This window comes from Sarcophilus harrisii, chromosome 4 (assembly GCF_902635505.1).
Source record: "Sarcophilus harrisii chromosome 4, mSarHar1.11, whole genome shotgun sequence".
NCBI lineage: Eukaryota > Metazoa > Chordata > Mammalia > Dasyuromorphia > Dasyuridae > Sarcophilus > Sarcophilus harrisii.
Window position 1 is genome coordinate 305,660,234 of NC_045429.1, and position 15,074 is coordinate 305,675,307.

Below are 15,074 nucleotides of genomic sequence, written 5' to 3' on the forward strand. Positions count from 1 at the left end.
GAGATAAAAAGAGGCAGTATGCTCCAAGAATGTATTCTCTAATGGGGGAGATAGCAAGCAAACAAGATAAAGAGGAGATAGTTAACAAAGAGAAGGGACTAGAATTAAGGTGTTGAGAAAAGCTTCCTGTAGAAGATGAGATTTTATTTGAGAATTGAAGGAAATAAAGATTCTAAGGGAGAGCATTCTAGGCAGAGAAAATATCCGAAATCTAGAGATAGAGTGTCTTCTTTGAGAATAGTAAAGAGGCAGACATTTCAAAGAAAACATAGAGCAGGAAAACAAAATGGCTGTCTGATGAGCTTTTTAGGAGCTAGGGAAAGAAGGAAATAGAAAGGGAAAAATATACCTTATCTGAATGCAGAATTCCAGAGAATAGCAAGGAGAGCTAAGGTTTTGTGTAAAGATGGTTATGATAAAAAGACAAAACTTATATAGACTTATCAGACTTATCAGAAACAGAAGAGATTTAAGAAAAAGTGGCAAGAATACACAAAAAACTAAACAGGAATGATCATAATATCATTTATAACCACTGTGGTGTGGTTACTGATCTAGAGTCAGACATCCTAGAGAATGAAGTCAAATGGACCTTAGAAAAAATTACTAACAATAAGATTAGTGGAGGTGATGGAATTCCATCTGAGCTATTTAAAATCCTAAAAGATGATGCTGTAGTGGCAAGAATACACAAAAAACTAAGCAGGAATGATCATAATGTCATTTATAACCACTGTGGTGTGGTTACTGATCTAGAGTCAGACATCCTAGAGAATGAAGTCAAATGGACCTTAGAAACAATAAGATTAATGGAGGTGATGGAATTCCATCTGAGCTATTTAAAATCCTAAAAGATGATGCTGTTAAAGTGTTGCCTTCAATAAGTCAGCAAATTTGGAAAACTTAACAGTGGCCATTAGTTTGAAAAATTATTAGATTATGTCCCACTCCTAAAGAAGAGAAATGTTCATATTATAAAACAATTGCACTTATTTCACATGCCAGCAAGGTAATGAGTAAAGTTCTGCAAGCTAGGTTTTATTAGTATGGGAAGGGAGAATTGCAAGAAGAATAGGCTGGTTTTATAAGAGATAGAGGAATCAAATTGCTAATATTTGCTGGATTATGGGAAATTAATGGATTTTTAGAAAAAAATTTCTACTTCTATTTCATTGACCACACTAACACTTTTGACTGTGGAACACACAACAAATTGTGTTAAAAAGATGGGAATGCCAGATAATCTTACTTGTCTCCTGAAGAAACTGGATATGGACCAAGAAGCATCAGTTAGGACTGAACACGGAACAACTGATTGGTTTAATATTGGAAAAGGAAGACAATAAGGCTGTATATTATTACCTTATTTATTTAACTTATATGCAAAGTACATCCTGTGAAATGCCAAATTGGCTGGATCAAAAGCCAAAATTAAGGTTTCCAGGAGAAATATAAACAATTTCAGATATACAGATGATACTACTCTGATGGCAGAAATTAAAGAGTAATTAAGAAGATGAGGGTAAAGGAGAAGTGTGTAAAAGTTTACTTGAAGCTTTTCAAAAAATCAAAAAATAAAGATCTTGGTAACTGGTCCCATCATTTCTTGGCAAAGAGGAAGAAGAAATGAAAGCAGTGTCAAATTTTATATTCTTGGGCTCAAAGTTAACTGCAGATGGTGACAGGAGCCGGGAAATTAAAAGATGCTTGTTCTGTGGACTGAAAGTTAAGGCAAATCTGAATAGCATACTAACAGACAGAGACATCAGATCTTGCCAACAAAGGTCTATATAGTCAACACTGATTTTTCCAGTTGCAATGTATGGTTGTGAGAGTTGGATTATAAGTAAAGATGAGTACTGCATAGTCAACACTTGTGAATTGTAGTCCTGGCGAAGACTTTTTAAAAAATATAACAGCTTTTTATTTTTCAAAATACATGCGAAGATAATTTTTAACATTCACCCTTGCAAAACCTTGTGTTCCAAATTTTTCACTCTTCCTCTTGCCCCTCCCCTTAGACTTACAAGTAATCCAGTATAAGTTAAACATGAGTAATTTTTCTAAATATATTTTTATATTTATCATGCTGCACAAAAAAAATCAAATCAAAAGGGTAAAAAATGAGAAAGAAAACACAAGCAAGCAAACAACAATAACAGTAAAAAAGTGCAGATATTATGTTGTGTTCCACATTCAGTCCCCATAGTCCTCTCTTTCTCTGGATGCAGATGGCTCTCTCTATCACAAGTCTATAGGAATTGGCCTGAATTACCTCATTGTTGAAAAGACCTACGTCCATCAGAGTTGCTCATCATATAATCTTGTTGCTGCATACAGTGTTCTCTTGGTTCTACTCACTTAACTTAACATCAGTTTATGTAAGTATGGAGAAGGTTTTTGAGAGTACTTTAGACACCATGGAGATCAAATCAGGTCAGTACTTCAAGAAATTCTTCCTTTCCTTCCCTCTGTCTACCTAAGGATCATACCCTTATCTGTGGGTACTCTGCCCAAAGAAATGTCAATTTAAATTGCTGAATATCACAAGATAACTTGGGGTTTACGTGCTTTCTTTTTTTCTTAAGGAGCATGCCTTAAACACAAATCTCCTTCCAGATTTTATACATACATACATACATACATACACACATACATACATACACACATACACACACACACACATATATATATATATATATATATATATATATATATATATATATATACACATATACATACATGCATGCATACATAAAAATCTTCTGTCTCATTTCTTACTAGCCCTAATCACTGATTGAATGTTGCTCCAGTTAAACTGAGATTTGTGAAAGTGAGGCTGATAACTTTTCACAGCTCTTCCTCATTTAAATCCAATTCACTTGCATGTCATGGCATCCCTTCCCTGATGTCATAGTCTTCTTCAATAATGAAGAACAAACAACAACCACAATGGTTGTGAGAGTTGTACTATAAGGGAAGGTGAGCATCACAGAATCAATGCTTTTGAATTGTATTGCTGGAGAAGATTTTTGAGAGTCCCTTAGATAACAAGAAGATCAAATCAGTTGATATCTATATTAATATAGTCTATTCACTGGAAACTCAAATACTGAAACTGAAGTTTCAGTTTAGTTTTTTAGGTTAAGTTTTTTAACCTCATAATGAGAAAATGACACTCATGAAAAATGACTCTGGTGTTAGGGAAGGCAAAAAAGAAATGAGGATGGCAGAAGATGAGTTGGATCTAGATAGTGTCATAGAAACAATGAATATGAACTTGGATAAACTTCAAAAAAATAGACAATAGAAGGGCTTGGCATGGTATAGAGTCTGAAAGAGTTGGACACAAATGAAAGACTGAACAACAACAAAGAAGGCAGTGTCTTTTGATTGAAGAGTAGGCTATACGAAATAAGATTGGAAAAGTTGGAGGTGGCTATGTTATATAAGGTTTTGAATGCCAAATAGAACATTTTCCTATTTACTCTGACGATAACGGGCAGCCACTGGAATTTGTTGAGGTAGGGGATGACTTAATAAGCCCTAGGAAAATCACTGGTAATTGATTGGGAGGATAATTGAGGCAGGCCTACCCACCAGCAGGCTATAACAGTTATCCAGACATAAGGTGATGATAGCTTCCGCTGTAGTGATGACAGTATCAGAAGAGAGAAGGGTGTGTTTTAAGAGTGTATATTTGCAAAGGTGAAATTTTAAGGCCTTGGAAATACACTGGATATGGACAGTGAGAGATAGTGAAAAACCAAGGCTCATTCCTAGCTTGTGAGACTGAGGGACTGGGAAGATGATGGTACCTTTGATAGTGCTAAGGAAGTTAGGAAGTAAGGAAGATTTAAAGTAAAAGATTCTGAATTCAGTTTTAGGCATAACTTTGCAAAGGTAAATAGGTATGTAATTTTCTATAGTGATATCATAAAAAGGGCAAGGAATATTCCTAAAAACAATAGGAGAGTCATACTTTGAGTGGCATAGCACTGAACAGCTGTATAAATCAGGTTATACAAATAACTCTTCAGGTTTTTCTTATATTGACCTGCACCTTTGGTAGCAGCTTAATCAATAAGAGAAATATTATATTTCATGACTTTACCTATAAGCAACTACTTCTTTCATTCAATAAATTGAATCCACGGCATTGAAAACTGGGGTCAGAACAGATATATAGACAGGTATTATAGCAAAGTGAGCTATTGGCTTATAGAACTCATGAAATTTTTCTAGATTGAATAGTGATGCTTTTTTCTTTTATTTATTTTCTAGACCCATAAAAAATGGCTCAATGAGTTAAATTTTTTACATGGTGAATTTGAAATGTCAGTGTAAAAGTGGCAAATAAAAATGTAGGTCAGGAACTATTATTACCCTTCTATCTTCAACCTAGGTAATAAGGCATTTTCTGTTCTCTCTCTCCCTTTCTGCTTCTCTTTTTCTCTCTTGACACTTGTCTATTTTTGGAGGAGGATGTGGAACGATTGTTTTTGTTTTATGGTTAGATATTAAATGATGCAGCAATAATATTGAAAGATTGCATTGGAAGAAATGTATGTCCCATGACTTGTTTGAGAATTATCTTTATTTTAAATTGTGGTATAAATGAGCTGAATGCTGAGCATAGGTAAGTATAGTTTTGCTGAAATTTCTTTTATGAACCACTTAATGGATACTGTGTATCATAAAAGGTGCTGAAATTGATGAGAACCTCTGGAAGTTTTATCCCAAAAGTATTATTTCATTGGTTTGTTGTTTTCTATTACCTTCTTTACAATAATTAATCTTTGCAGATTCTTCTTTTTTCCTTCTCATATAGTTCATTAAGTGTATATTTATGAGATAATAGAGAAATGACTGTTTATTGAGAATTTACTTATTTGTCAAGTACAGGAGGGAATATAAAATAAATGTAATTTATGGTACCTACTCTTCTGAAGCTTTTAATGTGAGCTTCTGTATTTCTCTTTTTTTATATCTTTAATCTTTTCCCGTCTATTAGAAACTTTCTTTGTCAACGTGAACAATGTGTTTGTGTCTAGACACATGGACCATTACATCTAACTACTATTCTATTTTTTCTGTGATCATCACAATTCTTAGAAAATTGTGGTTTCCACTTCCTTGCCATATACTCATTGTTCAAAGCCCTTGCAGTCTGGTTCCTATCCCAATTTCTCTACTGAATATGATTTCTTTAAAGGTACCAGTGATTTGTAATTTGTCATAAATGGTACTAACTTTTTCTTGTTCCTTAATACTCTTCTTTCCACAGCATTTGATATTTGATTAGGAAAGCAAGGAGCTGTCTTTGAATTATGTGAAATAAGTTTAGATAGAATGGACTTGGATTATGGAAGCTATTTATAATATATTCAGGAAATTAGATGGTACCTTGGGGTTATTTTAAAATTCAGTTCTTTGATTGTGGGAATGTCATGTGCATGCTGAGAGAGGTTAAATTACTTCTTCAGGATCACATTACTATTTAGCAAAATAGCTCTTGAAAAGCAGGTAATGGAATTAAGATTAATAACAGGCTAGTCAATTATTGAGAAAATCAGATACTATGAATGTGATAGTGTGCCAAGTTCAGTGGGAAGAGAGAAAACTATTAGACAAAATATATGCCAGTTTTAGATTTTAGAGGAGTCACACCACCTTGAAAGCATAGTTTTAGGAATAGAAATCTGGTAGTAAGATGCAGGGTTGATTGGATGAGGAAATATCTAGAAAAGAACATCAGAAAGGACATGTAGGAGATTACTGTAGTAATTTTGATGGGAAAATGTGGATAGATAATTGGGAATCACTGGGGCTAAACTAATTTTTTACTTCAAAACTTGTAGGGAAATGGTTGGGTAGAGTATATAATTTATAGAAAGTGTCTCAGTGGTTAGAACACTGGCCTACAGTCAGGAAGAAATGAGTTCAAAATTGGCCTAAGCACTTAGTATGACCCTGGGCATGTCATTTAATTTTTATCTGCCTGAGTTTCCTCCATTGTAAAGTGTAGATAATAGCATTTATCTTCCAGGGCTATCATAAAGAGTAAATAAAAGTGTATTTGTAATATACCTTACACAGTACCTAGAATATTAGTAGTGCTATAAAATAAAACAGAATTTGTTCTCTTCTACCTTCTGCCTGGAATGCTTATAATTATTATTATATATTTTTAAAATAGAGCTCTTAAGTAATTCTTGGTGACAAATTTATTGATTTAGTTGGAGGTGAGGAGAGTATAAAATTTAATTTAATTAGTCATGTCCCATGACTTGTTTGAGAATTATCTTTATTTTAAATTGTGGTATAAATGAGCTGAATGCTGAGCATAATCTTTTAACATAACATAGTCTTTTTAAAAAAAAGTCTTCTTGAGCTCCTTCTCTTTATTTGGGTCCTGGAAAAGAACTAATATTATTTGACCAAAGCATTCTCCCTTTCAACTTGAAGTTTGAATTCTATGACTAGAAAACTTTGGGTGTATTGAAAATCCATTGTCACTGTTGAGGAGATCTGGACTTGAGTTAGATGAGAAATGGCTTTAAATATTGCTTCTGATTACTGGTTGTTGGATATTAAAGAAGTTACCTAATTTCTGAGCCTCATATTTCTTAAATAAATAAAATGGGGATAATAATATATATAATATTTATCAGATTATTGAAAAGACTAAATGAGGTATAGAAGCATTATGCACATCGATAGTGCTTTATAATTGTCTGCTTTGATTGTTATTTTTGGGTAGTATCAATTCCATTTTGGAAAGATGGCAGAATGATTGACTCATGTTTTAAAAACTGGATTACTTACTTAATGTTCATGTATTTTAATTGACCTTTATTCTTATCTTTCCAAATCCAGTCCCTTCTCATATTTTTCTTAATGTATTCAGTTGGTTCATTATGTAACAAAAAAGCTTTATTTTAGTCATTACATTTTTTTTGAGACTTGGACAGGATACTTTTGAAAACAATAATTTGTCTAAGGAATGCCAATCTTAATAATTCATTTTTTTTCTATTGAAGAAGTAGTAAAGGATATTTTTTAATTTATTGAATTTTAGAGTTTACTATATTTAATTGCCTTAATAGTGGGGAAAATATAATTTTTCCAGTTTTCCCCTTGTTCTTTCCCTCCACAGGACATTGGCTGTAGTAGAGCCTCTAGTAATTGTAAAAAGAATACTGGAGTTATTGTCAGTCCTGGATGAATGTCTATATTTTGCCAGTTAGTGCTTCCTTCTTGTGGGTAAGTCTAGTAACAGAGATAATTTATGGACATTTAGCCTATTAGAGCTCTATTCTGACTATATCCAGAGTAAGTTATCCAGACTAAGTTCATATTGTTCTTTTCCTCCTTATTGTCACTGTTGTCATTGCCATTATCATTGTCATTTTCATCATCATCATCATCTTGATCATGTTCACCATTACTACCACAATCAACACTATTATCTTATTATTAAGCAGAAAGATATTTTCTATGAACATACAGAAATAATACTGTTCAAATATTTCCTCTAATACCTTGGATAGAGGGTATATTTCCCTAGACTTTCATTTCTTTATGATGAGGTTACTTGACTGGTAGATTATAAGAATACTATTGAGTCCAGTATAGCTAACTTTCAGAAAAGCATTTTTCCAGGCAATCCCGTTTACTATCTTTGTGGATATGATGGAGTAATGTAGGCAAAATGTTAGAACTGTCTTGTGGCTGAATGACTAGACTCAAAATATCTAGGGCCTTCAGTGGATGATAAACTCAATACAATTTAATCAAATGGTGACAGAAAAATACACTACATGATCTTAGGCAAGATTGATATGCAAAGTATCCATAATGGAAATGATCAAAGTCTCACTGCCCTTCCCTGGTCAGACCACATTTGAAATATTGTGTTTAGTTCTGGATATCACATTTTAGGAATTACTTTGACAAACTATTGTATAACCAGAGGAAGCTGATCAGGATGATAAGGAAATCACAGAATCACAAGAGTTTAGAATTGTAAAGGATTAGCAGTAAGCAGTAGTTTAGTAGTTTAGTTTTTCTACCCAATGCTTAGCATAGTGCCTGAAACACAATAGGTGCTTAAAAAATGCTGATTGACTAACCTTGCTTACAGAAGAATCTTCTCTACAACAGACATGACAAGCACTTATATAGCCTTGGCTTAGAGACCCTCAGAGACACAGGAAGCCCACTCTCTTCTGATTCTACTTTTAGATACTCAAATATTTTTTCTTATATCTAGCCTTAATTTGCCATTTTGCTACTTCCACTGGTTATTCCTGGTTCTACTATTTAAGTCAAGCAGAACAATTTTTCCACATGAGACCTTTTCTAATACTTGAAGAAAGCTGCTATGTTTTCCCCAAGTCTTCTCCATCCTAAATCTTTACAGTTTTTTGAATCGATCATCATGACATGGCCATTCTTTAACTTCTTCACTGTTCTTATTGACCTCATCTGGATGTTTTTAAGCTTTTAAACATTCTTTCAAACTTTAGTTCTCAGAATTGGCCACAATGCTTTAAATATGGATGCAGGTAGCATAACTCTGCTTTCCTGCTGTCCCACTTTGTACATCCCCATCTTTGGTAGATACCATAAAGCACAAACTTGAGGCACTTCACCACTTTGTGAATACTCTTTGATTTCTTAAAGGTCTTTCTAACTTCAATCTCTTCTTTGAACCCTGATCTGGAACTAACTATTTAACAATTTATGTAAAACTGAATTCATCATCTGCCCTGAATTATCTCTTTTGTAATCCCTTTTTTTGTTGGTACTAGCACCATCCTTCTAGTCACTTAGGCTTGAAATCTCAGTTTTCTTGCTCTCACCACTCCCCCACCCCTGCCTCCTAACCCCCATACAGTCAGTTATCAGGTCCTTTTGGAATACTGGAGAAATTGAAGCAAGATATAGATTAGAGAGTTTTTAATATTTTATTTGAGAGGGAGAGATTTTGCTGGGGGCATGTTGCTCCCAGGGCTGATGTCTCAAAAGCATCCAGCAGGGAATGTGAGGTTCCCATGAAATACATACATACATACATACATATAGATAGATACACATACACACACACACACACACACACACACACATACTTGGCTCCAAGCTGCCAGAATAAACCGAGATAGGGGTGGAGTCAGAGCACAGAGAGCTGGAATAGACTATCAGTCCGGTTCTGACAGGGTTGGGGGAGGCACCAGACATTCTGATAAGTTGGGATCAAGAAGAACAATGACAGAATCGGGGGAGACTGGTCTGGGGTCATGATGTCTAAAATAGAAGGTCTTTTTCCTTATCTGGATTAAACATTTACAGTTTATAATCTTAGTGTAGCCAGCCCTAAATTATATCAGTTCTAGTGATCAGGAGGGAAGGGTGGTGTTGCAACCAGGGAGATTGAGGCAGAACAATTAAGGGAAACAGGACAATTAGAAGGGAACTGTGGTACAACACTTTTGGATACACATCCTGTAATTTTTCTGAACTATTTCTTCTCTACACTGATACCACTTCAGTTCAGGTCCTCACTTTTCACCTGAACTGTTGTAAAATCTTTTTTACTGATTTTCCTTTTTCTCTCTATTCTAATTCTTTATGTGACAAAAATAATTTTCCTAAATCAGGGGTTTGACCATGTTGTTCCCCTATTTAGGAAATTCATTGTTCAGAGAAGGCTCTTTGAGAAAAAACATAATCTCTTTAGTCAGTTACTCAGTAAATATTTATTAAGTGCCTAGTATATACCAGGTACTATGCCAAGTTCTGAAGATACAAGTGAAAACAAAGGCTAAGATCTTGCAGTCTAATGGGGGGAAAAACACAAAGGAAACTGGAAAGGTGAGGGGAAAGTAATGGAAAATGCCTGGTATGGAGGCATGATGTCCCCATGGCAAGATGGAAATGGGGATAAAACTGTGTTGAACCCCCTTTTTAAATAGAGATTCTGGAGCCTATGGCCCCAGAGAGTGCTGAGGAGATGTGAGGGCCAAGCACATTTTCAGTCTTGCAGTATAATGAGATTTCTCAGTGATGAGTTTCCTTGGGAAGACTGATGTTGGAGTGGACCAAAGAAGTTTAAAAACAGTATAGCTGATGGGAAATGGACAGCACATCTTTAGCCTGTCATTTAAGTATCTGTAGACTCTTCCATATAAGGACTTAGTTCAAGGGACTGGGGATATAGAACCTAGAAGAGAAAAGGTCTCAAAGAAATGATTCTTAAATAACCTGGATTGGAATGTTGTATTTGACACTTAATAATTGTATAACGATAGAGAAAATTTTTAAACACTCTCCAAGCCTCATTTTCTTGTAATGCTCTTATCCCAAGTAATTCAACTTTGAGAGAAACTACCTAAAGTGTTCAGTAATTGTTTTTAACAATAGCAGCGTCACTGGTTTTCCCAGTGTAGGGACTCTTAAGGAAAAAGTCATCATTTATTCGGTTGCATATCATATGTATGTGTTAGGGCCACAACTCTTCTTTTATCTGTCAGTCAATCAACATCAATAAAAATAGCACCTATTGTGTACAGATACTGTTGGAGATGCTGAAAATACAAATAAAGTGAATGAAATGCTCTACCCTCACAAATGCTCACATCTTAATAGGTGAGAGGTCAAAATATAAATATATAACTATAAAGATAATAAATACAAAGTATTTAATAACAAGATAATTTAGAAGAGAAAGCACTGGTAGAGAGCTGAGTGAACTGTATTTTGAAAGGAAGAGGATTCTTTGCTTGAAAGTGGGGAAGTTGTACTTTCCAGGTATAGTAAATGATCAATACAAAGATCAGGAGAGGGGAAATGGAGTTTTGTGTATGAGGAATAAACAGAAGGCAAGTTTAGTCTAGATTGCGTAGTGTGGGATAGGGAATGAGTTGGGGCTTAAACTAAAGCTAAATGGAAGTTTATGTTTTGTCTTAGAGACAAGAAAGTCACTAGAATTTATTAAATAGGGGAGTGTTTCGGTCATATCTTCCATTAAGGTTTGGCAGGGTTTTGGGGGTGAATTAGAGTGGAGAGAGTTTTGAAGCAGTTGTAATAATTAAGCAAAGGATAAAACTGAAATAAATTGGCAGCTCTGTGAATAGAGAGGAAGACTCAGATTGCAGAGGCAGATGAAAAGATTTAGCAATTGGTTGGCTATTTGGGTGAGAGTGGGGATTTAACATGGGAATTTGGAAGAATTTGGTTACCTTCACCAGTAAGAAGGAAGTTTTGAAGAGTTGTGAATTGGGAAGAAAAGAAGAGACAGTGTTTGGGCATGTTGGGTTTGAGATGTCTTTAGAATATCCAATTTGAAATTGATGTGGTGTGGGAAAGGGAAGATATCCCCTGTGCTGGGAGATGCAGGTCCAAATGCGAAAGATTTCACGAACCCCAAAATCAGTGGCAAAGAGGAAAGTTTATTTTTCACTTAGAAGCTCTCTCATAGTGGACAAATCCCTCAATGAGGAAACTTGCAAAGAATGTGTTAACAGAAACCTATTTTATGAGCAGATCTTGGTGGGCTGGGGGCAGTTTGGGCTGATTATCAGACCAAGGTCTCTCAATTGAATGAAATCACTTTGAAGGCTTTTCCCCAGAATTTGGAATTTTCTGAACGGGGATCCGGCTACCCAAAAGATCAATGTTGGGAGGGGATGATTTGCCTTAGAAAGGGCCTGTCTGGAAAGTGTGCCTCCTCCCAGACTCTCTGGAGTCTGAGACCCCAAATCTCTCTTTTTTTACAGATCAAAGAGGACACAGTTTCAGAGTGATTATTTTACAGATTAAAAGGGACACAGTTTCAGAATTCACCCCTGTCATTTGTTTTGAGGGACTAGGGTTTTATATACAGGTCTCAGCAAAGTTATGGTGTTTATCACAGTGCCTGGCAAATAATATGTGTTTCATAAGTAAACATTAACTGGCAGATCTTTGAGTCACTGGCATAGTTAATATTAAACCTGTGGGTTCTGATGAGGTTGCTGCTGAGAGTGCAGAGGGGGAAAAAGAGCCTTAAGGGAGCACTTAAGATTAAGAGACATGATGTTAGTGTTAAGTCAGCAAAGGAACCTAAGAAGTAATTGAATAGATAGGAATAGAATCAGTGTCACAAAGACCTAGGGAGAAGAAAGCATCTAAGAGAAAAGGGTAGTCAATGGTGTCACATAATGCATCATCTTTTGGTAAAGAAGAATGAGATCTGAGAAAAGACCATCAAATCAGGCAATTAAGAGATCATATTTAACTATGAAGAATTTTAATTATAATAAAATTGAAAAACCAGATTGCAAAGTGTTGAGAATAGAGAGAAGTGAAACAATGAGTTTTGACAGTTTTTTTTTTTTTTTTTAATAATTTAAAAGTTTGGCTAAGAAAGGGAAGTAATATGGTATGATAGTTTGAGGTGATAGAAGGATCATATGGAGTTTTTGTTTTTTGTTTAGGATGGGAGAAATTGAGTGTGTTTGATGACTGTAAGGAAGGAACTAGTATGATAGTGAGGCATTGAATCTTAGAAATAGATAAGTAATGATTGAAGTTTCAGTCTATTGAATAAAAAGTGAAAGGGGATGTAGAATGGTTTGCCTTGTTGAAGAGGACTGCCTCATTGTCAAGAGTCTAAGGCAAAGAGTGGGGAATGATGCTAAGGGATTTTGAAGTAAATATTCTATATGTGGAGGGGGAGGGGGGGGCGCAAGATACTAGATAGAGTTAGCAAGATACTAGTCAGTAGCCTTTTCTTTTCTTTTCTTAACCTTCTGGAATAATTCTTGGTCCATTCATTAAAAAGGAATGAGAAAGCCTTAGTGACACACTTTTTTTTTTTTTTTTTTTTTTTTTTAAGAAAATCTGGAATGGCCAGTTTTGGTTCTGTAAGTGAATTATTCAATGTAGGAAATATTTGTTATCAAGACATTTAATAAAACTCTGCACATTAGCATTGTAGTAGAATATTTTTTTAAAAACCCTTTAAAAATATGACTTCAAATTGTACATGTTTAAACATATATTGGATTACTTGATGTCTAGAGGAGAGGATGGGAGGAAGGAAGGGAGAAAAATTTGGAACACAAGGTTTTACAAGGTTGAATGTTGAAAACTATCTTTGCATATATTTTGAAAATAAAAAAACTATTATTTTAAAAAAGAGATATGACTTCTTAAGTTTTGCTGCCTTTATTTACTTATTTTTTTTTTTTTAATTGGAATTTTCATGTTAAGCTGGCCATTTTAGGGAGACTGGGAAGCAGAATGACAAATCGGTTAAGAGAACATGGCTTGATAGGGACTTTAGTAGCACTCTACCATGAACATTATACAGGCAGAGATACTTTTATTAGAAGGTATTTTTTATTTTAAATAATGATAATTTTGTGTCCTACATCCCATGATTCATTAGAACCCTATTTTGTTCTTTCTAGATGGAATTTTGTTGAAGGATATTATAATTATAGATATGAAATTATTATTATTTTTAGAAACTTTAGTTCACATTTAATCTCTAATTTCATTTTTTCTTTTTTTTTAATTGCAGAAATGTTTTATTTTTCCAAATACATATAAAGATTGTTTTCATCATTCATTTTTATAAGACTTTTGTTGCAAATTTTTCTCCTTCTCTCCCTTACTTCCCCCTTTCCCAAGAACACAAGCAATGTTATAGGTTAAAATAGGTGCAATTCTTTTAAACATATTTCGATATTTGTCATGTTGTACAAGAAAAATCAGACCAAAAAGGAAAAAGCTGCCAGAAATAAACAAACAAAAAAGAGATGAAAATCTATGTTTCAAGGCATATTCAGTCTCTAAAGTTTTCTCTCTGGATGTGGATAGCATTTTCTACCTCAAATCTATTGAAATAACTTTGAATATGAATGTCATCACATTGTTGAGAAGAGCTGTATCCATATGAAATTCTTTCTAGTGTAAATTTTTTGATCATTAGATTAAATAAAATGGAGATTTAATAATGTTTACAGATAAAAAGTAAAAAAAATAATTGTTCATTTTCCCGCAGGAACCCTCTTTTTTTTTGTTTGTTTGTTTTTTTAATGTTTAAATGAGTTTAAATATGTTTTTTATCAGTTTTTTAGAATTTGAGGTTATTCTCGAAGGAATTGAATTACATTTATGTGTTCCTTTATGAAATGTGCTTTTAAAGAAGAGATTATATGCCTGAGAATATATAACTTTTTTTTTCCAGCTGCCACAAAGAATATAACTTTAAAATTTCCCTGTCTGTCTGTCTGTCTGTCTCTTAACACCTATATAATAAGATGTAAATGTCAGGTTTTTTGTATGTAAACTCTTCTATTACCAATGTAACATGATTTTTTAAAATAAAACTATTGCAAAATGGAGGAGACTAATTTTGGATATTTGAACCTAATTTGGACTAGTTAGCTCTAAAAATCTGGCCAGCTATGTAATGAAAACTTGGACTATGTTAGTGCAAAAGTAGTATAGAAATTAATTATATAATTTTAAAACTGCCTTTGAAAACAATTTAGTATTTGAAGATTTATATAATGACTTCTTTTCTCCTAATTTTTTTCCCTTAGATCCTCTGTCAATGGGTCCTCAGAAAGCTTTGGAAACCATTGGTGCAAATTTACAGAAACAATATGAAAATTGGCAGCCAAGGGTAAGCTTGGATTTTTTTTTTTTTTGTTGTTATTGTTCTTGCATTTTTCTATGATATGGATTTTAGGATCCTAATTAATATTACTCTAAATGAGAATATTACAGATCTCCTTTACCTGTTGTAAAATGTGCTCATTTATTGCTTGCCCAGCTAGCTACTCATGGGAGTACTAGAGTCTTACTGGGTCTCATATCTTTTTGGTCTTGATAATCACAAACCATATGGTTTAACTTGTTTTTGACCCAGAATATGTAGGTTGTCATACTGATGTATTTTCCTTTTTAATTTTTAAAATTTTCCAAAAAGAAACATTGCTGTAGTCGTCTGTGTTCCCCCTAAATCATGGCTGCCTTGTACCACAGGGAAGATAGTTTGGTATTTTTTTTTTTTTTTT

At 34.0% G+C, this 15,074-nt stretch overlaps 1 protein-coding gene across 5 annotated transcripts in view; it reads left to right on the forward strand.

Annotated features, from left to right (window-relative positions):
* Positions 1–15,074, forward strand: part of RPTOR (regulatory associated protein of MTOR complex 1) — a 511,183-nt gene that overhangs the window by 88,638 nt on the left and 407,471 nt on the right. For 4 of the 5 annotated variants that reach the window (XM_031965593.1, XM_031965594.1, XM_031965596.1 and 1 more), the window contains one exon: positions 14,598–14,680. In XM_031965593.1, coding sequence (XP_031821453.1) covers positions 14,598–14,680 — 83 coding nt within the window. Of the gene's footprint in view, positions 1–6,012; positions 7,267–14,597; positions 14,681–15,074 lie in introns of those variants that run through there. The other variant, XM_031965597.1, reaches the window with a different exon arrangement.